The sequence below is a fragment of the Sander lucioperca genome, chromosome 18 (genome assembly GCF_008315115.2).
Source record: "Sander lucioperca isolate FBNREF2018 chromosome 18, SLUC_FBN_1.2, whole genome shotgun sequence".
Lineage (NCBI taxonomy): Eukaryota > Metazoa > Chordata > Actinopteri > Perciformes > Percidae > Sander > Sander lucioperca.
The window spans coordinates 28,254,494-28,279,493 of record NC_050190.1 but is presented as its reverse complement, the minus strand read 5'-3'; the positions used below and the strand labels follow the sequence as shown (position 1 = coordinate 28,279,493).

Sequence of the window (25,000 nt, the reverse complement as noted above, 5' to 3'; positions counted from 1 at the left end):
ATGTGCTATATGAATACTGTGAAAGCATCCTAATGCTTAATTCACAAAGAAATGCACACAGCCCGTATTCAGAAACTGTGCCTTTTGAACAAGCCGTCAGGACTTCTGTATAGGTAAAAAGTGCCATTACAGTCATTTTCCGAGTGCAACGACGGTGCAGGGACACGACGACGGTGCAGGGACACAGAGAGTGCAGATACAGAAGACCCGGAAACCAATCAAAGCAGACTGGGCGTTTTTAGGAGGGCGGCTATAAGCTATAGTGCGTAGTTTCTGTCGTCCCCATGAGGAATTCTAAGTAATGATAACAAAACTGTCGGCGCGTCTACATGATACAAGCCTTCTGTGAGGCACAGCCCCCACCTCTCCTCCACACAGTTGCTAGTAGCCAAGGAGGACACGGAGGATTAAAAAAACATGATGGACTCTTCAGAAGAGAGAAATACAGAGAGAGTTGTGTCGAGCTGATAGTCTTAATTAGCTTCGTAGCAACTCATTTGGCGATGGCTTGAATGTAACGGACGTTCATTAATATCAAAATGTTACGCACTAAAGCTTTAAAGAGACGGGCGCTAAAACCAAGTGTCTGTTTTTGAACATTAAAGCACGAAGACATCTTCTCTAGTGTAAACCCAAAATACAAGTATGAACCTGAAAATGAGCATGATATGGGACCTTTAAGTGAAATTAAAATCTTGTCGTTATCGCAACATCTTTACATGACACTAAATCGACTTTTTTGAGGAGTAAATTATATATTAAATATATATACTGTCACCTTATCTTACTGCCAATCGATTCAGTTCATTCTAACGCCGGTTCTTAGTTTTTTTCCCCAGAGAAAAGTGAGTAGTTCTATCCTTTTACGCCAAGAAATTGTCAATGCAAAACCGGGTAACGGTGCCTTGCAACTTCATGTTCACTCTAGTCTAGGTGATCGGATTTTAATGTGTGAAGGGAGCTCCTTTAAGCTGTAACAGGGTGTTAAACTACTCTACTAATTGTATCTGACCACACAGGTAGTTTTGGTTTTATCTGTCCAGGTCTTGAGATATCCATATTTGAGATTTCTGCCTCCTCCTCAATACAATGGAGGTGATTAGTGTTTAGTTTGTGGTGCTCGAAGCATTGGAACATTTACATTTAAAATAACAGAAACATGTCCTTTCAGAGACACAGTCCAGGTTACTGTGGGTAATAAATTGATCTCGATTTGAACAGTTTTCATTTGAAGGACTTCAAAATATATATATATTTACAGTATCTCACAAAAGTGAGTACACCCCTCACATTTTAGTAAATATTATAAAGTGTATACAGCATGTTCTGTGGATTATCAGTAACATGGGTCTGCAAAGACATGCCATTCACATCCATTGTATTGGGAGCCAATCATAGCTCTTTTACGGGGCATTATCTTCCTGTGCAACGGCTATAAGATTGTCGAGCTACTGAAATACTAACCCTTAAGTTGTTTGTGTATCTGCTTCCACAAATCTTTTTTTCCACCACTATTTTGTAGAATGTATTTCTTGTTTTTTTACTTTTCTTTTCTGTTTCTGAGTTCTTCACGCTGCCTTTGCTGTTGGACATGAATATTTTATCCAAGACTTTTTCTCCCTCTTTGGACCTTGACCCCCTTATCATTCACACAATCTGTGTCCACATCACGTAGCTCCGTGGCTTGTTTCATGAACATTTATGAGACCGACGACGGAAATATAAATAAGCGGGAACCCAACGTTCCTAATTGAGCTATATGGGACGTGGCTCCTGAAGTGCATGGAAATTTCCTGAAAACAAACCTAAAGAAAAAGCCGACAGAGAAAAATCAGTTAGATAAGTTTCCTACACGTCATGTTATCACACGTCGGTGTCCTCAGTGTGAGGTGTCTGTGTGTTTGGCGGCTCTGCGGCACGCCGGCCTATCTGCGAGCAGTGGGAGACAGACAGACAACAGACTCGGATGAACACTCTTCTGATTGGCCCGGCAGGGGGGGGCAGGGACGCCCTCCGGCAGCAGAGAGGATAGGAAAATAAGAGAGAGACGGAGGGAGTGTGTTCCCCTCTTCTTTAGTGTTTCTATAGATAAACAGGTGAAGGAAAAGGTAAAGCTCACAGACAGACAGTTGAGATGCCGAATTTGTTTGCAGACACTAGAGTCCAAAACTCAGTCAACTGAAAACCTTTTGGAAAATGTGTGAACTTTATTTACTGGGAAGGTAAATTAACGATTATACTACAACTAGCTGATAAAAAAATGTAAGCAATGCTCATATAAGATACAGGTTCGACAGGGTTTTAGAAGGCAGGCAAAGATAAGGTGTTAGAGCCATTGTAGGTAAAAAAAAAAAAAAGAAGATAATTACGGAGTCAGGGGAGGGGTATAATATTCATGGAAAAACTTAGAATTTCTGAGATTACATTTGTAAATTAATGAGAAAAAAAACTTGGATATTTTCTGAGATTAAAGTCGTACATTCATGTCAATAAACTCACAAACCTGAGGAAAAAATCTCAGAAATTCTCTGAAAATTGTCACAAATTTACGGATGAAAAAATCTGAAACATTTTTTTGTCAACGAACCACATCGCCTCACTTTGCACGGTTGAATCAACTTCATCACACCACAGCCACCGCCGCTTGCCGTGTATTCTGCCTGCAGTGGATGAATCAAATCGTATTTTGCGGATAACAATAAGTAAATACTCAACTAAGAAGCTAAGGCACTCGTCTTTTATAAAGAACATACATTGTAAAAGATGAGTGCCTTGGCTTCTTCCTTGATGTCTATTGGATTTGTTCGTGCTCCCTACCAAAGAGCGCTGCCTTTTTATCAGTAATATAAGTTCCAAGAAGCTCTCCAATCTCTATAAGGAAATACTCGTGATTTTAACCCAGAATCACCTTATTATCATAAGCATCAAAGCTTTTAAGGGGCATTGCTGTGAATTGGGCCAATTCAGAAGAAAACCACACTGAATTGGATCTTAGAAATTCTACTTTTTCCTCTGAATATTAACCCCCTACCCCGGCGCCGCAATTTTGTATATTTTTTTCCCCACAATGGCCCTAATACGCCCTGTAATAAACTGACTGATTTTAATGCTAAACGCTGCAATTACTGCAATCAGAAGTTCCCATGCAGTGTATAGGGAACTACAGTTCTTCACAGAAGCCAGACTGATGACATTCTTTCAGTGTTATCAGCTCTTTAAGGTGAAGGGATGTCCACATTTTCAGCGTTACAAACTTGTATTTGTAACACTGTCACGATGTAGTTAATGTCAGCTGCAGGTCCGTATTTCGGTTGAAGGAAACATCACCAACATGCAAAACAGTTCACTGTTAAAAGAAGACACTGAGACCGGTTGAGCTTTTTTGGAAAATGGTAAAAAAAAAAATGCATAATTTTGCAATGCAAGATTGGTTTAGTGACATGTGTTCTGTCACAGAGAGGCAGTGAATATTCAATCAAAAGAGAAAGACATACAGGCCACAGTAGCAGACAGGTCAGTGTATTATAGTGCACATATGAATATGTTAAACGTAAACATTGTGGGGCTTTTGGAGACGTCTCTATCCCCACGGCAACAGACAGCTGGCGGTGGAGGGGTCTCCCAGGGACGATCTCAGGGACGCAGTCAGGTGTGACGGGCGGCCTTGTTTCTCTCTTGCTCTCTCTCTCTCTCTCCCGCTCTCGCTCTCTCTCTCTCTCTCTCTCTCCATCCTTCATCTTTTTATCACTGTCTTAACACCCTGCTCTTCCCACTCCTCTCTTTTCTACCTTCCTACTACGGAAGCACGTTTATGTTTCAGGATATTAAATAAATTAAAACCAAGAATCAAAAGAAAATGAATGCAGAAAACAATGTGGTTGTAGGAAGCTGCAGTCCTTTCTTGTCCACATTTAAAACTAAATCAGCTGGTCCTCAGCACAGGTTCCATTAATTTCTAATCCAAACTTATCCTGGCTCTGCCCTCCTACGTACTTCCGCTCAATTTTCATTTTCCTTCAGTACTACATCTGGGTTTGCGGTATGTTCTTGGGATTTCTCCGGCCAAATCTTTGGCAGTCCAATCAGTGAACAGAGGGAGTGGCTGAGAACGATGACGTTGAGGTCGTGCGCTAGTTTGAGTTGTAGTTCCGTAATGGAGGCGGAGAAAGATGCGAGCGAAGCCATTCGGTCCTTAAGGCAACGCTGCCGAATATCCAGAAGTTAAAGCCCGAGCAAGAACAATCTTTGCTGAGTTGTGTTGGTGGCCATGATGTCGTGGTCCTCCTCCCCACGGGGTTCGGGAACAGTTTGATTTTCCAGCTCGCTCCGTTAGTGGTGAAGGAGTTGGCTAAGGCTAACGCTAGCAATGCTAAGCCGACGTCACGTCCAAACGTTAGCGATTGGTTATGGCAGATCCAGAGTGGCTCTGGGCAGATCCAATAGTTTTAAACTTCAACAAAGTACCAGAGTCTGGTAGGACCAGGCTAATCGAAACTCTCCTCGAGTTCTTTTGGTTTCAGCCCGGCAGTGTACAATGTTTAGTCTGACGGATGTTCACCTAGTCAAAACAATAACTCCCCGGAAGATGTTTGTGGAACCCTGCGCAGGAAATTCATCATTTTGGAAATTTTGTTTCTGGTCTTTACTTTTTACTAGGTGCTTCAATATCCAAAAACTGTTAGCATTTCCCATCAAAACCAACAGATTCTGTTAGCCTCAAGCCATGCATTAGCTCACAGCTGCCAGCTAGCATTACAACAAGGTCTTTTTGTAATGGAAGAAGTATTCAGATCTTTTACTGAAATGTAAAAAAGTCTATAAATACTCTAAATAAAATTGCAAAAACCTTTAGCATCAGAATACCAAAGTAAAAGTACTTATGCAGAAGTAAGTACGTAAGTTGAGTGTGTTAGGTAAATATTGGTCGACATTGACTTTTGATTTCACACGAGACGCGAACAGCGGCTTCCTGTTTCCTGTTTTCGTTTGACCCATCCCTCCCTAGGTGGGCTTTGATTCAAAACGTATTTGTGATACGTCAAAGACAAACGTAAACCGTGAAAAAATGTTTCCCCTGGAAACATAATTGAGAATGCAGTTTCATTGTATGGGAATGGGTTTATATTTGGATATGGATTTTTATCAGATTACAGCATAGAAAATCTGCTCATAGATATTGGAAATATTGGTGGTGGTGCCACTCCATGCCCCCCTTCTAGCCCCGCCCCGGCACGAAAACATGTAACATAAACAAATGATCTTCATATGGATCCCTGAGATTTGCTAGCTGTCCACAGAAGTGCAGTAATTCCAACCCCCCTCCTCAATAAAATAACAAAGTTGTAAGATTATAAAATGATAAGCGTTCATCGCTGCTTTCACTTCCTGCAGCCCAACAGCAGTTCTGTCTTTATATTGTGTTTGCCTCGTGCACAAGAGTCCGACCCCCTTGCCTGTAACATAACGTATTAATCATCCAATCCGAACATCGTCCGTCAGGAGTTTGAGTCCAAACCGATCAGCGTCGTCCTTCAGAAAGCCCCCCCGTCAGCCGAACGGTAATTATCCAGCGCTGAAGAGCCGAACCACAGGAGGAAGAGATGAAGCAGATATCAGAGTGGTTATCCAGGCGGCCGAGGATCAGAACAGGCGTTTCAGCTCCCAGCAGGCCACTCTGCCCCGCAGGAGCCGCACTGGTTTAGAGACTTCAAAGCAGCTGTAAGCAGCCCAGTGAAACTCGGGTCGATATCCAAACCAACGCCGCTCCTTCTCCTCGATCCTCCTCTTTTTCTCCCTTATTCACCACGTTTCTCCTCTTCTTCTATTCATGTTTACCTCTCATCTCATCTATCAAGTCAACTTTATTTATATAGCACATTTATAACAACACAAGTTGACCCAAAGTGCTTTACAACCAAGGCAGAGTGTTTGAAATCTGACATAGATAAAAAGAACATAACAAACAACAATTCCAAATTTAATACAATGGATAAGCACATAAGAAGCTGGGTCCAGACTAGTTTGATGATAGCCTAGTCTATATCCACGACGTTCCACTTCCAGGATTGCTCCGTTGCCACCGGAAATTTCGCCCGATTTTACTCATTTAGGCCGGATGTCCGTCCCCTTCCTCTTTCTTTGTGTTGGCGTTCTAACCTCTGGTGGATTTCTGAGGACTATGGTTAACTGCTCCTCAGATCTCTGCAGGGTAAATCCAGACAGCTAGCTAGACTATCTGTCCAATCTCAGTTTTCTGTTGCACGACTAAAACTACTTTAGAACGTACACATGTTCCACCAAAATATGCTGCTATTTTGCAGATGCACCGTTGCGCCGCCCGATTGTGATTGGTTTAAAGAAATGCCAATCAACCAGAGCGTGTTTTTCTTCCATCCAGTAATGCTGTGTGGACTAGCCAGACCCTCCTCCGCGGCGCTGTGGAGGAAGGTCTGGCAAAGCGAGACTGATGATAGCCAGAATGAAGGGGTGCTGTCAATCCAGGAGTGGGCTTGTGAGATGGCTAGGGTGGCGGCGTTGCCAGATTAGATGTCTAGACTAGAGCTGAAGATCTTTGCCCGAACCCGACGGGACCTGACGGGACCCCACGGGTTCGGTCGGGTTCGGTCTTCATTTCTATCATGTTACACGGGCTCGGGCCGGGCTTGCGCTCCGAGTTGCGCAGTAAACGAGCGGTCAGGTAAAGCGTTTCGATTAGCGTGAAATTGGATGCTGAGGAGGTGAAACAGAGGCTGGCTTCTGGAGGGCTTATTTTATTTCTTTGTTCCAACTTCCAAGTGGCCGATAGCCTCCGTTAGTCATGAATACATGATGTTAAAAAATGTATAAATTACTCATTCTTGACGGAAGACAAAAGAGCTGTGTGCGTGCGGCGCAGTCTCTTTTTTCTTTCTCTCCCTTTTCCGCCGAGTGGTGCGTGTACAGTCGGGCTGTAAACGGGTTCGGGCTTTTAAAAATCTGTCAATCAAAATGTACTTGTCGGGCTCGGGCCGAATTCTGTTGGGCTCGGGCCTTGTCGGGCCGAACTTTTAAGGCCTGATTACAGCTCTAGTCTAGACTAGAAAATGGGGAAAGTACCTGAACTTTCTGGAGGGCTCCTAGGAAGCTTTGTGCTGGGGAGAGACGTGTATGATGGGCTTATGGTGTTGTCATTTAATAATAATAATACTAATAATAATAATAATACATTTTCATCTATAACGCACTTTATATTTAAAACAAATCTCAAAGTGCCACAGGGTAAAAGCATCAGTGTTAAAGCATTAAAATGGGAGAATAAACGCAGCAACCAGCGACGTCAATTTAAAGTCATAGGTCTCTAAAAGGCTAAAAAGAAATGTTTTAAGTCCTTTTTCAAAACTCTCAGTAGTCTGAGGTGCCCTCAGGATTTATACATACGTTTATTTGGTTAATTGTCTATTTTGTTAGTGTTTTGATGAATGGTCTTGAATATTGTAGTGACTGTGTCATCTTTTCTTGATTTTTGTCTGGGTGGGTGATGATGACGAAGTCTATGTTATGTATGTTAAAAAAAAATAAAAATTGTTAATCACAAAAAAAACTGACTTGACCCAAAGTGCTTTACAACCAAGACAGATAAACCGTACATAACAAACAACAATACAAAATGTATTACAAACAACTGACATGAAGACAACAAAGTAAAGAAGTTAGGAGAGGGAATTAAATCTAGCCGGGGTAAACCCAACCCGATCGGCCGGCGATTTGATTTCTCCCTGCAGCTCAGGCTGGAAACCTGTACGTTTATATATCCTGCTTCCGTTACAAATCTGCGGGAACCAATCACAAACTGGCTCATCCACCTGGCGCGCTATTGGCGGGTTTAACACGATGACGATAGAGAAGCGACCAAGCAGCTTTTTGTTTACATTCAACAAGCCGGCCACCGAAGCGCAGCGACCCATGGCAGCCGTTCTCTTAATACATCCATGATGGCGGCAATCCGTTGATGCCGCTGTCGCTGCTACGTCACCCGGATGGTTGGTCTGATTGGTTGAAGGACTATCCAATTGCGTACAGTCATTTGAACTATGCCCGTTGATCACGCCTCATGCGCAGTAGAAAATCCAGAGCAGACTCCCCAGACTAATGTTCAGTCTTAAAAGACTGAGCTTGGTCTGGTGATAGCCAGACTAAATTAAATCAACAATAGATTAAAACGCCGTATAGGGAAATAAAAGATATGTTGAGCAGTAAAAAGAAACTAAAAGCAAGTCCTCAGACTTAATCTGTTCCTCCTCTCACCTTCACTCCTTCATCCCTCATGCTCTTATCTTTCTTTTCCTTTTTTCATTCCTTCTTGCATCTTTCTTTTCCTCTTTCTCTCTTTCTTTTTCCTTCATTCATTTCCTTTCCACCTTGAATCTCCTCTCTTTTCCACTAGTCTTCCTTCCTTTCCTTCCTGTTCCATTTGTTTTTTCCTATTTCTCTCCTTCCTTTCTTCCCCCACCTTGAATCTCCTGCATACCCTCATCTTTCTTTTCATTTTCTCCTTCCATCTCGCATCTTTCTTTTTATCTCCTTCTTTCCTACTCTTTCCTTTCCTCTCACCTTCCCCTTCAATTTCTCTTTTTTCTTTCTATTGCTTTCCTTCTTGTTTCCTCCCTTCCTTCCCGCCTTTAATCTGCTTTTCATCCTTGCCTTTCTTTTCTCCAGTCTTCTTTCCTTCCTTTGCTCTGTCTCCTCTCCTCTAGTGTTCCTTCCTTTCCTTCCTATTCCATGTTTTTCTGATATCTCTTCGTTCTTCCCCTCCTTGAATCTCCTTTGCTTTCCTTCCCTTTCTTCTCTTCCTCCTTTCCTTGAATCTATCTGCTTTTCATCCTTGCCTTCACTTCTTAAATTTTCTTTTCTTCTTTCTTCTTCATTTACCTTCCCTCCCTCACCCATCCTTGCTTTCTTTTTGCTTTCTATTCTTTTACTCGTCTTCTTCCCATTCCTTTTCTTTTTCTAATTTCTCTCCTTTCTACCTTTTCTTTCCCTCCTTGAATCTCCATTGCTTTCCTCCCTTCCTTCACTCTCTTTCTCATCCTTGCCTTTTTTCACCTTTTAGTGTCTTTTTCTTTTCTTCACCTTTCCTTGCTTTTATGTGTCCTTTCCTTTATTTTCCTTTCCATTCTTTTACTCTTGTCTCTATTCCTTCCCATTCCTTTTGTTTTTCTCACTTCTCTCCATTCCTTTCCTCCACTCCTCTAATCTGGCCTTTCCTCCCATGTCCTCTCTTCTTTCCTTCCTCTCCTCCTCTTCTTCCTACACTCCTCTCTCCCTCCTCTCCTCCTCCTCTCATCTCATCAATACTTTTGATTTCCATCTCTCCTCCATAACGAGGGGCGGCGGACAGATGGACGGAGTCATATCGATGTTTTTTTACTCGGGTCACGGTTGTAATTAACATACTGCCGCTCAATCGCATGCACTTTATAAAGCGTACACAAACACACAGACACCTCTGAAGCGTGTACGGTGTGCACAAACACTCACATTTTATCATTACAGGCGAGCAGACGCACCTCTCCTCATATGAAGACACACATGCACGTACAGATTCGATACAGCGATTTGTAGGCGAGCTGTAAGGATGGATGCACACGTGGAAAGTAATTCCCATCAGATTTACCTTCTCGCCGCAGCCTCCTTCACCCTGCCATTAGTTTTCCAGATAGCTCTCAGCGAAAGAAATGAAAACAACGCTGGATGTATAAAATATTAGGATTGTCTCCTTGATGATCTGCAGTCACAGTTACACTTGTTATTCAGACGAGATGTTTGAGGTCTGACTGGAAAGAATGAATTTTGGAGATCACGTTGCTGCTGTACGTCTTCAGTTTTATGTAAATGTCCTCTCGGTGTCTCTTTGTGTTGCTCGTGCGCTCTTTGGGGCTGGGTTGCATCCAGAGTACATCGTATTCAGGCTGCAGCTCCACGCTGACCTTTGTGTGCTTGTGTTCGTGGTGCTTCTCTCTGTGGAGGTGTCTCTGCCTGCAGTGCTGCAACTGAAACCACGGCCTGAGATGCTGCATTTTATTCACTTCACTCTAAAACAACTACAGCAAGGAACTTTCTTCCATGAACACCGCTGTCTTGTGCAGGGTTTTTACTGCATAGAGGAATTTTTGCCGACCCCCAAAGAGGCTTCAGCCAGCCCCAAAGGAAAATCACCAGCACCAAAATGACAAGAATTGAGAATAAAAATAGCAATTCAAGTCCTCTCTAAATGTATTTAAGAGCAATTTACCAAACAACCGCTGACCAAGCAGAACATAAACTTGAATAGGAGAGCTAATCTCAGTTTTATCTCCAGAGACAGGTGATTTTTTTAGAGATAATGTTTTGGGGCTTTTCCGCCTTTAATGGACAGGACAGCTAGATGAGAAAGGGGAGAGAGAGGGGGAAGACATGCAGGAAATCGTCACAGGTCGGACCCGAATCCTGGACCTCTGCGTCGAGGCATAAACCTCTATGTATATGTGCGCCTGCTCTACCCACTGAGCCAACTCGGCCACAACCGGTTTTGTTAATTAGGTTGAATGAAATGTTACAATGTTGGATGTTCATATTAAACGTGGCAAAAGCTTTAAATAATGAAGCAAACGTATGTGTAAGTGATCCCTGTGAGCAAAAACCTCGAGTTTCAGACCGTTCAAAACCAAGCCAAATTTCTCTATACGGTCATCTGCTCCAGGTAGCTACTGCACTGTTTACATCATATAAACTGCTACATGTAGTTACGTACATGCTAACCTGCAATCTTGGGTGCAGATGTTGTTGAAATCTCCCCAATTTCGGATCACATTCCTGCTGGAACAAGTCAGGTTGTGTAGTTTTTTGGTTTAGAAGCCTTTTTATAAATCCCTTTGAGTACCGCTTAAAGTGCTATATAAAATCAATGTATTGTTATTATTATTAATATTATTATTTATTGGGAATTTTCCCAGTCAGAAAGTGCTGCTATGCTTCGTTACGGTCAGTCTCCGGCTGCAATGATGGACGGTACAGAGACGGCACAGATCTGGAGACCCGGAAACGCCGACCAATCAGAGCAGACTGGGCTTAAAGAGACAGGAGCTACACGGAGGCAAGGAGAACATATCGTCACCTTCCTAAAATCAGAAAACACAAAAAAATGAACGGCCTAAGTCACACGCTTGACATCGGCCATTATACTAAAGGTGTAGAATCACATGACCTGTTCAACTGAGGATGTAGGACATTTTACGTGTGCTCTGCGGGACAGCGAGATACATTGGTTGTCTCCTCAGTTAGTTTCTCACGTAAAGAATTGAACAGGCTGTAGGCGTACAGACCCGAAACCCCCTGCTCCTGTGTTAAACATCTTTAATCTTCATCCTTTTCTCTTTTGTCTCTAAAATGACTTGAAACACTTCTTTCTTCTCTTCCTCTGATCTTCTCTTGGAGCGTTAACTCCTCCTTTGACCTTCACCTCGCTTTCAAGAATGACATTTCTCTTCCTTTTTTTTTTTTTCTTCTTTACCTCCACCTCTCCTCCATGACTGACGCTTTAAACTCCTCTCTTTAAGCCGTCTCCTCTGCTCCTCTTCAGGAGTGAAGTGGGCTCAACGGCTGAAATCAATACCGGATCAGATGCTAGATTCTCCCAATCCTCTCGCGATTCTTTCAACATTTAACACCAAAAAAGAAATCCCTGATTTATAAAACAGCAACATAAACATGATTTACGTTCTGCTCCTGACTCCCTTGGAGTCACATCAGTGAGTTTCAGGTGGATATGTGTCAGTTTTTAGCTCATAAAATCCTCCTCTCAGCCAGTAGATGGCAGTAGCTGTCCACCAAGCAACGAGCACTCCCCCCTCCTGTTGTTTCCCCTCTCTTCTTCATCTTCTCTGTCCATCCGTCTGTCTGCGTGCTCTCACGAAGGGCAACCTGCCAGCGATGGAGACATTCGTGTCCAACTCTCTGCTGTCATTTACACCACTCCATCTCTCTTTGTATCGCCTTCATCTTCATCTCTTACTCTCTCTATCTCCGTCTGTCTCCACCGTTCAATTCAACTTAATTTGCTTTATTGACATGAATAAAAAAACAACAACATGTTAGCAGTTTACATCAGATTCATATACATATCACACCTTAAAAAAACATTCAAATAGATTTCTTTCTCTCTTATTTGCTTCCTATTTCCTCTCTCTTGTTCTCTCGCCACCTTTATTTCTTACTGTCCATCTCTTTCTCTTTCTGCATGTGTATCTTTTGTTTTCTTATTCTATTTTTCCACTACTATGTTTATCCCTCCGATCTCATCCTCTTTTTAAGTAGCTGCTATTCTTCTCTTACCTCCTCTCTTTTCCTCCTCTTTTCTATTTGTTTTTTTTATTTCTTTTCTGGATGTGTCCGTTTCCAACATTTCCCGCTCCCCTGTCTGTGTCTGTCTCCGGTTTGTTTTTTCTTTAGCTCTCGTCTTTCGTCATCCATTTTTCAGTCTTGTTTTTCCTCCTATCTCATCCTCTTTAAGAAGCTGGTTTTCCTCTTATTTTTGTCCTTTTTCCCTTCTCTTACTACCTCACCTTTCCTACTTTCCTTTTTGTATTTTCTTATATTTCTTTTCTGGATTTATCTGTCTATCTTTGGCATTTATTTTTCCTCCCTTTTTCATTCTGCCCCTCCACTCTCTCTCCCTTTTTTTGCTTCCACTTTTCACCATCTTTCACTCTCCTCCTTTATTTCCATGTCTCTGGCTCTATCTTTGTTCTCCCTCTTCCCTCTGTATTCATCCTAATGTGTGTTTACCTGTTACGTCCTGCGGGTCTCGTTTTTGTTCTCATTCTGTCCTTGAATTAATTCATCACCGTCCAGCCGCTCCCCCTCTCCTCTCCTCTCCTCTCCTCTCCTCTCCTCTCCTCTCCTCTCCTCTCCTCTCCTCTCCACTCCACTGTTTTATCCTTTTCTTATCCTGTCCTCCTTCCAATCTGTTGCTCCCCCCCCTTCTCTCTCCCTGTTGAATGCCATTACCTGTTTGATTTCTTTCCTACCTTGTTTTTTTGTTTTTCCCTCGACTCTCCAACTGTATTTTTTTTTTTAATACTCTTTCTGCCATTCTCTCCATCCTCTGCAGTGTTTTTTGTGTGTGTGTGTGTTGTGTTTTGATGTGACTCCAGCATGTTTATTCATGCTGTTAATATTTTCTTCTCCACCTGTAAATCATCTCTCTGCCTCTCTCGTCCCCAGTGTTTCGTGCAGCAGTTGGACGGGTTCATCTCGTGGCTGCAGGAGGCGCTGGACAGCACCGAAAACTGGACGCAGCCCAGACAGGACCTGGACAGCCTGAGGGTGTACCTGGACACACACCTGGTGAGAGAACACACACACACACACACACACACACACACACACACACACACACACACACACCTGTTTGAACGCAGACTCTTGTGGAGACTCTCCACTTACAGCAACACTCAGCTGATCACCAATCTGCTCCGTTCTTCTCCATTCTCTCGAATCGATTTAGAAACTAGATTTTTTTGGTTAAACTTCACTTGAAGGTATCTACATAAGAGTGACATGACACTGTCATGAACGTGTCATAAACATTATAAACAAGTCATAAACGTTTATGACATAACGCTTCTTTTAGTAAGTGGCATTCGGTTTTTGTCATGACAAGTTATGGTTAGAGTTGGGTTCATGTGTCATGACCATGTCACTCTTATGTAGATACCTTCAAGTAAAGTGTTAGCGATTTTTTTGTAACTCAACATTTAATATGGTCTGTACAAGCAGCAACATGTGGGTCTGAAAAGTGAAGCCAATGTCCTACAACAGGATATTTCAGATCGTAAATATTAAAAAAAATTATATTTGTGATTTGAAAGCGGGGCGGCTAGTATGGACTTCTGAAAAAACTAAACTAATTCCTAACTAGGTTTGCACAATATATCGTTTTTTGTATCGTCACCGCGGTATCAACCGGCGCTATGAACGCATCGCGAAAGACACTCTGAGATTTTAGTTGAAAGGAAACATCGGTAGAAAACTGCACTATAAAATGTTGCTGTCGTTCTTTTTTAGCGCTGCCTTTTACGTTCAATTCAATGTTCAATTTGTTCAATACAAGAACGTGGGAAATTATTTCCTTCCATTTGTTTTGAATCCAACAAGCAGTTTGTTGTATTTTAGCAGAATACTGAAAGCAGCAGAACTGAGTACACTTTAATATCTGCTTATTTATTGCACGTAATAACGTTTTCGCATATTTTCCTCATATCGTGCAACCCCATATCTGTAACATACCTCACACCACAGGAAAATCTGGCGAGATAATCTTTAGAACCATTCAAAAAAAGGGAGGGATTCGGCCCCAAAATCGGCTTAATTTTCGTGCGGCTTAACTGAAGTTATCAAATTAATGTGGTGGAGTGAAAAATACCTTAAAAAAGTAATACTTTCCTCTGAGATGTAGAAGTCTAAAGTAGCATGAAATGGAAATACTTAAAGTACAACTTTGAAGTACATGCACCGTGATGTTCGGAGGTCAAAGGTCAGTGGTTACAGCATCCTGCAGCCTCAGAGCAATGATTTTAGAGAGAGAGGGATGATGGGAAAATAACACTGAGCTGAGGGATGAACACAGGCTGACTCTCACATTTCATCTTCACCGCTTTCATCCCGATTTCTCTTTTTTTTTCTCTTTTTCATTTGTTTTCATCTGCATCTCTTTCTCTTCCTCCGTCTGTTTCTCCATCTCTCTGCTCTGCCTTTCTTTCTTCCTCCTGCCATTTCATCCGTTTATTTTCTCACCATCTGCTCTCCTGTTTTCTTCCCCTCTTTGTCTCTTTTTTATCTCTCCGCTTGCTTTTATTTATTCTACAAAATAGGAAACAAATCAAATAACTCTCCCTGTGTTTCTCTAATTTACACACATCCTCTAAAACAACCAGGCGCCTATAGATCACAACACACACACACACACACACACACACACACACACACACACACAGATGAGAAGCACTTTGGCGATTACTCACACTCTTTATGGCAAACATATGGCATATGAGCTACACACACACACACACACACACACACACACACACACACAGAGCAGCGCTCATCAAAAATGCATTCAAGAGTACAAGGAAATGAGACATGAACACACACAAACACACACACACAGGCATCACGTATGAATGTAAAAAACAACTGATGCACAATGCTGAGTCTGTACCGCGCGCGCACACACACACACACACACACACACACACACACACACACACACACACACACACACACTAAGACAAACAAACCGGTTGTATTTGCATAGAAGTGTACAAATGCATACATAAATGCACAATAGTAGGCATGTGTTTTAGCAACACACACACACACACACACAGTGGTGTTATTTGCATACATTTGCATGTTCCTAGACAGATTTCCAAATCAGCATCTCCATACCCGTCCCTGAAGAAAAGCACACACACACACACACACACACCAAGTTTCCTTATCTAGATACTTATTTCTGTATGTATGTGTGTGTGTGTGTGTGTGTGTGTGTGTGTGTGTGTTTGTTTGTTTACACGTGTTGACTTTGTTGTGGGTGCCAGCCGTGCTAACGTTAGCGGCGGTTAGCTTCAATTAGAATCCCCGGCTCTTAATTGGCGTGTCTCGTTGAATAAAGCAAAAGAGGATGAAAAAGCATTGCTAATAGGACTTTGAACTTCTACACTGTTGATAGCGTGTTTGCTATCTGACGCTGTGTTTGTGTGTGTCTGTGTCGATAGTCACACTTACACTTTGTAGTCATTAGTGTCTGTTTGGGTGTATTGTTTTTGTTTGATTAGTGGAGAGAGCCAGGTATATCTTTGTTTGTCTGCAGGTCTATCTCTGTTTCTGTCTTTTCTATTATGCTCTCTCCAACCCTGACTCTCACAAAACGTGCTTTACATTTTACTCATCTGCGTTGCTGAAGACATTTTTGAGGAAATTTGGCCACTGACTAGATCATGATCACTGGCAATGGTCTTCCAAATCAGGAAGCCTGGCATCTTGATACTGCTGTAAAGTCACAGGGAGGAGTGAGAGCACAAGAGTTGGACACTGGAGACAGACGTTCACGTCCCGTATGTCTTGTTAGCTTTGGGCTACTAAAACACGTTGGATAGGGTTAAGGCTAAGTGCCCAAGGTGATTTAGGGGCCTATTTACATGTAACTTAAAGTGTACAGGATGTAAAAGGACAACTTTGTTACGATTATTTTCATTGTCGATTTAATCTGTGGATTATTTTCTGGATGAATGGATTAGTTGTTTGGTCTCTTAAATGTCAGACCGATAAAGGATTTTTAAGGCCGATGCCTATACAAATATTTTGTGATTTAATATATACCGATATATCGGTCGATATATATAAAAAAAAATAAATAAATCCAGAAACGCGTAACAAAACATAAACAGATTTCCCTAACATTAGTTATTTATAGTTATTTATGAGCCCACACTAAAATAATATGATAATGCAGTTTAAAAATAAACTTGTTTGTTTTATTGTCACATCAGAACAGAGGAACATCAAAATATATTAAAGTTCTGGTAAATAAAATGTATAAAAATACAAACTTGTAGATATGAAACTTAAAGTCCTTTGAACAAAAACACAATAACAACAAAAAAAAAAAATCAAAGAGTTGCCAACAGGGAGGTTGTAGAGCGTCCTCTGGTGGACAGACTACGCTACGCCAACACTCAGAACATGGTTGAAGGGGGTTTCGTCCGTTTTTATTTTATTTTTTAAATATTCATTTATCGGCCATTATAAATGCCGATACCAATAGTTTGCAAAATGCCTAATATCGGTCCGCCGATATATATCGGTGACGTCCTCAAACGTCTTGTTTTGTCCACAACTCAAAGATATTCAGTTTCCTGTCACAGAGGACAGAAAAAACTAGAAAAATATTCACATTCAACAAGCTGACATCAGAGAAGTTTTACTTTTCTTTCTTAAAGTTTACTCAAAACGATTAATCGATTATCAAAATAGGTGACGGTTAATTTAATAGCTGACAACTAATCGAATAATCGATTATTTGTTTCGGCTCTAAAACAAACCAACAAACAGGAGGAAATAGTGCCTTTGTTGGGGACTATTTTCAGCGGCGGATTAATCCACATCTGGTGCTCTAGTGAGGTATTTGTGTCAACAGGACGGTGTGTGTTCGATTGAGTCAGAATAAACTACAGTGTGTGTGTTTTTATGATTCATCAGGCTGTGACACACACACACACACACACACACACACACACACAATACTTGTTAGGACATACATTCACCGTTGGTTTTGTTGTTTTTCATGGAATTTGTTGACAATAGGGATGTCCTGAATCCCATTTTTTGTGCTTCAAAACTTCGGTACATATCAACAGCGAATATTCGAAGCTTCTGATCAGCCAGTGCTGCACCTCAACAAAGTGCAGTGGCATTACACACGGCCGTACAATTCGTACCTTCATTAAATCGCCTAAACCCCAGCCGGCTGCTGCAGTAGGACTATAATTTAAAGGATTTGGATATTACATTATTGAAGAAAAAGACAAACAACTAAAATAATATTCGTAACCCAAAATTGAAAGTCGAACCTACCCAACGAACGAATATCCGAATAGTCAAATATTCGGTTCCAGCCCTAGATGACTGTAATAAAACCATAAAATGATTCCTCCAGGCTTATCCTTTACTCATGCTTTAGTTATACAAAGTAGTTCATACGAATGCAGTTCTTCCTTTATTCTTTCTCTTACCTCTGCTTTTTGCCTTTCTTTTTTTGCTTTCATTTTGTCTGTCTTTTTGTTTTTTATTTCTCTCACACATAGTCACACACTCTATATTGCTTTCTCTTGCACGCACAAACACATAAACACACAGACACACACACAGCTCCAGGGCAGCAGTGGGTGGAGTGGAGCTGCTCTCCCAATTGAATATTTGGTCCAGCTGGCGTGTGTGTGTGTGTGTGTCTGTGTGTATGTGTGTGTATATGTGTGTTTTAGGGCACGTGGAGCGCATAAGCACAGGTCTTTCCGGAACCCCGGGGAGATCAGTGAGGCGAGAGGATGCTAACACACACGCGCACACACACACACACACACACACACACACACACACACACACACACACACACACACACACACACACACACACAGGCTGCTCTTTGTAAGGCGCTGAGAGATGGCGGCCAATGAAAGGCCTATTGATTGGGTCTGATGGGCGATCCAGGCCTTTGAATCCCATTACCAGCAGCAACACACTATTGGTGGCAACATGAGGGGAAGAGAGGGAGATGAAGAGGTGTAAGAGGAAGGGAGAGAGATCTAAAACTGCCTTCACACTAAATCTGAAAATGCAGATTGTGAATGAAAACGTACTGAAACGTCTAAACAACAGGAAAACAGCTAAATCTCCTGTTTCTTCTCTCTTCATTGACAAACAACAACATTGTTGATCACAGTTATTACAATGCAGCTAATAATTCACAATAAAGCTGTATTGCTTTGGAAGTTTTGGAGATCGGCTTGTATCTCCGTCTTACCGAGGAGTTTGATGGAGTTTCGTCTCCGGCTCAGGATTTGATAAACAAGCGCGTTCTATGCTTCTTGCGGTCAGCACAGTTGGGGTGGTTTGGACAGCGATATTATGCAAGCCTGGGCTAAAGGAGGGGGGAGAGAGAGAGGGAGAGATAAAGAGGTGTGAGAGGAAGGAAGAGGGGTCTAAAACTACTTTCACACTAAATCTGAAAATACAGATTGTACTGAAACGTCTAAACAACAGGAAAAACAGCTAAATCTCCTCTTGTTTTCTCTCTTTTTTCACACAAACAACAACAATCAACCAAACTGTTGATCACAGTTATTACAGTGCAGATAATAATCCTGATAAAGCTCTATTGCTTTAGCAGTTCAGGGATCGTCTGGTTCCGCTGTCTTACGGGGAGTTTGATGGCGTTTCGTCTCTGGTTCAGGATGCGTTGAAGCGTGTTTTAGGCTTCTTGTGGTCAGCACGGTCGGGGCGGTGCGGACGGCGATGTTCCGAAACTGCGGTCTGGGTGACCGCGGGAGGAGGGTCTGAACGCCGAGCCGTGCACCTCCCACGATTTTAAGAGGTAGAAAAATATGGGGGAGGAAGAAGAGTAGGGGATGGAGTTGTGTGAAGAAGAAGAACGGGATTGAAGGTGGTTGAAAGACAGGAACAGGGAGGGTGGATAAAAAGTGAAAGAAACAAGGAGGGAGAGATGAGATAGAAAATTAGAGATTTAGGGAAGAGAGAAGAAGTGAGGGATGGCAGGTGAGAGAGGGAGAAGGAGTGAGGGATGAAATATGAGAAGGGAGGACAAGAGTGAGGAAAGAGAAACAAGTTGCCTTTTATTGCTTAATATGAAAGGTGTATGCAGGAAAAGGGAGAGAGAGAGACAGAGAGAGAGAGAGAGAATGCAAAAGAGAGAGGGAGAAGACACACACACACACACACACACACACACACACACATACACTCACATACATACACATCCCTCAGGGAATACAGCTGTGTAGTTTCTCTCGGCTCTGTCTGAATGGAGACAATTTGATCATCATTATTACAAAGACTCTTTGATCAGATCATGTCTCATCAACCCGAGCCTGTCTTGTGTGTGTGTGTGTGTGTGTGTGTGTGTGTGTGTGTGTGTGTGTGTGTGTGTGTGCGTGCGTGCGTGTGTTTGCGTACGTGCGCGTGTGCCTCTGATCCGTGCAGCACGACACACAATCTCAATGTCACACCTCAATGTCATCTCCGTATCAGCGGCGCACACCTCTTAGCGCCTCGCTAATATGCTAATGCTAAAAGCTAAATGATATTTGGTAGGCTTCTGAGGCCGTCCTACCCTGCGCTCCGGGCTAATATGCTAATGCTAACAGGTAATCTGATCACTCAGGCTTTGAAGCAGCCCTGTGTGTGTGTGTGTGTGTGTGTGTGTGTGTGTGTGTGTGTGTGTGTGTTAATCAGAGCAGGGAGCTGGAATGTTTCAGGCCACCGGCCACAGCTGCTGAGAGATCCCAAAATCCACCTGCTACTTTCACGTTTAACAGTTTGAGTTTTAAACTACGATAGCGCTCGAACAAGAACAGTGGTGACGGTTAGTTAACTGCAGGTTAGACTCACTCACCAGCCACCTTTCCTACATTGGCCTGTCTATTAGCCCAAATATACTTTTTTTAAGCACATTTTGTAAAACTGAAGTCGTGTTTGTGACTTGAAGTAACACGTTTGAGATGAAATGATTCATCGATTAGTTGTAAACTATTAAATTTATCGTCAGCTATTTTGATAATCGGTTTGAGTCATTTTTTTTAGGGCTGTCAATCGATTCAAAAATGTAATCTAATTAATTACATACTCTGTGATTAATTAATAAAAATTAATCGCATACATAATTAACGGTGCCTGAACCGATACTTTTTAAGAAAGTAAAAAAAGAAAAGACAAAAAAGGGTACTAAACAACTAAACGGCTTGTTCATTGCTAAGACCATATGGTCAAAATTAAATGATTTAATAATGATGTATAACAATAACAATAACTTATTTCACTAGTAAATTGCAGTTGAACGACAAAAACAACCACCAGATGGGAAAAGGACATTTACAACAACTTCAAATGCACCACGAGGCTGTAGTTCACCAGTTTCATTGAACGCACCGTCTGTGTTTCTCCAACAGCAGCTGCAGATTGTTACATCCTGGTGTTGAATCCTCTACAGTAAAACACAGTCAAACTTTACACCGTTTAGCGTTAGCTGTCAGCATTTTAACCGTGTTTAATCCAGCTACTAGCTAGCGGTAGGCTAACGTTAGCTGCTGTTGAGTATAGTGTTAACTAGCTAGCGGTAGGCTAACGTTAGCTGCTGTCGAGTATAGTGTTAACTAGCTAGCGGTAGGCTAACGTTAGCTGCTGTTGAGTATAGTGTTAACTAGCTAGCGGTAGGCTAACGTTAGCTGCTGTTGAGTATAGTGTTAACTAGCTAGCGGTAGGCTAACGTTAGCTGCTGTTGAGTATAGTGTTAACTAGCGTCACATGCAGCGGTGTTTGTGTTGCCTGTATTGTCTTCAGAGCATCAGAGAGAAGAGCAGACATATCAGTGGCACCAGATTTTCGTCTGTATGCAAACGTCAATATGGAATGGATTAATCTGCGTTAATTTGTTTAACGCGTTATTTTTTTCTCAGATTAATTAATCGAAATGAACGCGTTATTTTGACAGCCCTAATTTTTTTTAAACTTCTCTGATGTCAGCTTGTTAAATGTGAGTATGTTCTAGTTTCTTCTCTCCTCTGGGACAGGAAACTGAATATTTTTGAGTTGTGTACAAAACGAGACATTTGAGGACGTCATCTGATCCACATTTTTCACAATTTTCTGTCATTTTAGAGACCAAACAACTAATCCATTCATCCAGAAAATAATCGACAGATTGATCGACAATGAAAATAATCGTCCGTTGCAGCCATAGATTTTTTTTAAAGATGTCAGAGCAGGAGGAGCTTACTTTTTAGAATATGTTTGGATCCCTAGTGATACTGGATTGGATTTCCGAGGTCATTAATGACATTGTGATCAATGTTGTGTTTGCCAGGAAGTTAATTCCTGTGCTGGCTGTCATGTAAAGCCATTCTCGCTCCCAACTCGTCAAATAGTTTGAGTAGTAATAGTTCTTGTCCCGCGTGTCACTTAAACGTACATTTTGTAACCCCACCCACCATCCTTTCCTAAACCTAACTAAGTGGCTTTACCCAGAGTGTTAAAAAGTCACACCACGGGGTCAGTGCTGTAATGTACCAATGCACAAATACTTTGTTAGTGTTCTTAAGTAGAATGTTCACGTATCTGTACTTTACTTCGGTATATTTCCTGAATAAAATCTTTACTTTTACTCCGGTACATTTCCCCTCTGCATCTTCGTTACTCGTTACTTGCAAGAAATGTTTTTGTACATTGTTCCTCACAAAAAATTAAAAAAAAAAAAAAGTTTTTTGCTCTGTTGATGTCAGACTTTCAATTTGATGTTTAAGAAGGTGTTGACACCCTGAATATTATGCTCTACTATAAGGAAGCCACAATAACGTTCATAATCAAAGTCTTTTTTTTTTTTTACTTTTATTTCTGATAATTAAAAGTATAATTTCATATCAGAAAATTACTTCTGATACTTGCGTACAGTAGAAATCAGATACTTTTAAGACTTTTACTCAAGTAATAATCTAAAAGGTGACTTTAACTTCTACCAAAAGTAATTTTCTGGTAGGATACATGTACTTTTACTCAAGTATTGCTTTCAAGTACTTTATAAAAAACTGCTATGGGTCCTACAGTATTCACAGTGGCGGAGCTAGAAGGGGGGCACGGGGTAAACGAAAAATGATAAACAAACAGTACTGCTACAGGACTGGTCCATATAGTAAAGAGAAATGTGATATTATTAGCAGAACAGAATAGGCCACTCTACTTCCACAGTAGCCCATATTAATGGTGACAGCAATAAGGAGAATACAGCAGACGAGTCAACCCCATGGCCATTAGTCCCAGATCAGACATGTGGCAAGTGTCCATCACATTATCTATCTATACAAGTCCAGATTATAGTCTACTCCCAAAAGTTCCAGCGGCCTGTTCCACTTATACAGAAAAATATGAGTCCTTTTATTGACATGACCGTTGTCACAGCTCATGGGTCTTTTAGAGGAGAAAATCTTGTTGTTTTTAGGTATTTCTGTAGTCCGTAACTTGCATAAACACACACACTGTTTGTTTCCTGGTTTGCCTTCTGTCTTTTCTCTCCGTCACACACTGACTGTCTCTATTTCCGTCTCACTCTCCCTCTCTCTCTCACAGACACATAAATACATACACACAGCCTCTTATTACCGCCTGCCGTCTGACGTGCATAAAAGCAGAGCTGCTCTGCATGCCTTATCATCGCGTGATTGATGGCTGGCTGTTCTACTCTTATCGATTCTATGCTCTCCATATATTAAACGGAGGAAACGGAGCCCAATCGGCTCGTGGAAAATAAGCTCGCTGAAATACGATCGCTTTCCGATAGCCCTGGCTAATCTGCACAACCTAATTCATTCCTAACATCAGCCGGCCCTATCCCGGAGACGCAGACAGTCACGCTGTGTTTTCTGTAGTGCTGATAAATGTACTTTATGTTTATTAGCTGTGAGGTATTTCACCAGCTTATCTGGAAATTATGTGGGGGCAGAGTGGCTGCCGCATCTGTAAAATTTCTCAATCATCCGTGAGATTTGGAGTAATTTACGACGTTTGCGAGGCGGTAATGATTGCAGAATGCAGACAGTCATGTTTTATTTGGATAATAATGATACATGAATGTGTTTTTGGGGGTGGGGGGGGCGACGTGAAGAGATATAGCTGATGGTTTTGGTTTTCAAAGTGATATTTTATTGTTTATCTGTGAATGTATTATGTAAGGGACAGCGTCACTCTATCTGCTCACATCCGTTAGAGCTGGTTAAGGAGATGTGAGGGTTTCATTAGAGTGGAAGAACTGGTGAAAGGCACTCTGTCAGGGTAGATGGTTCAACTTCCTGCTGAGCTTAAGACATGCAACCATTTATTTCTTGGTTTTTAACCAAAATCATCGGCTTTAAGGATTTTGTATTCAAACAGAAATAATCTCATGTCATTAGCCATGTTTCCATCCAATCAAGCGGATTTTAAGCGAACTTTTAAAATGTCGCAAAAAAGAAATATGCGAAATAGAAGCGTTAAAGTAGACTACGCAAAGTGTAGTTTCATCACAAGTTGATGTTACGCATGATTGTAGATTGCAAACCGGCTTGCTAAATTAAAGAGTTTAGAAGTTCTTTGGCTAAATGGAGAGAGGTAGCATTGTACAAGTTGGCCACCTGTGCAGAATCCAGGGTTGTGGCAGAGACATTTGGTGTCACCGAGACAACTGTTCGTCAATTTACGCGGCGCGGCTCCACTACGCACCTTGTGCCACAAGTGTATGGCGCACTGGATGGGACCCGTATCTCAATCCTTCCCCCGTCAGATGGATACTGGGACTATAGTCATGTGAGTTACATGTTCGCTACGTCACAACTTATTCAGCAAAGCTGTTTCCATCTCCCATTTTGCGCATTAACTTTTTTTTGAAAAAAGGCAAAAACCACCTCAAGTGAGCGTAAAAACTTTTTTGCGAATTTGAGGACGTTTTTTTTTGCCACTGACAGGTTCAGATTATTATTCTAAGTGTCTCACATTATGGAAATGATTTCTAAGGAGGTCGACCTTTCTGTTAAAGAGTAAGATCCTTTTTTTAAACATAAAAACATCCGTGAAATTGCATTTGCTAAACCCACCAGACTCCATGTAAATAAACAGTAATTGTAGCATCATAAAATACACTTCATTCAAATTCGATGCTGCAGCGATCCTGCTTAATACTGGACCAATGTCAAAGATTGGTGTTCCCATCAGTCACTTAGACACAAAAACATAGGAACATAGGGTCCAGGCTCACTTTTAATGATATAAATCTATTTAGCTAACATTTCAACAGTAAAGTCCTCTTCATCTTTCACCTTGAACAACTGTCAATCATTTTTAGACGGATAGGTTTTTTTCTCAGCTGTTCTCTGACCTTCTGACATCCTCAAACATCTTCAAACTTCAAAATCCAGATGTTTTCAGCTTTACACGAAAGTTACACATGGTGATTCTGTGAATTTGAAAGATGTAAGGATCAATCAGTGAAATTATTGAGGCAACATGGGATTATTTTATGACCCTTAACGCAGAACCTAGTACAATAAAATGTAAAGTGTAATGCTGAAACAATTAGTTGGTCAGTTGATACTGTAAGTTAATTGATAGTGTGTGTGTGTGTGTGTGTGTGTGTGTATGCGTGTCTGTGTGTGTGTGTGTGTGTGTG

At 41.6% G+C, this 25,000-nt stretch overlaps 1 protein-coding gene across 3 annotated transcripts in view; it reads left to right on the top strand.

The window, feature by feature from the left end:
• The window catches only part of akap6 (A kinase (PRKA) anchor protein 6), a 281,507-nt gene that overhangs the window by 70,037 nt on the left and 186,470 nt on the right, over positions 1 to 25,000 (top strand). For all 3 annotated transcript variants that reach the window (XM_031321329.2, XM_031321328.2, XM_035994985.1), the window contains one exon: positions 13,240 to 13,362. In XM_031321329.2, the coding sequence (XP_031177189.1) occupies positions 13,240 to 13,362 (123 nt within the window). The remainder of the gene's footprint in view (positions 1 to 13,239; positions 13,363 to 25,000) is intronic.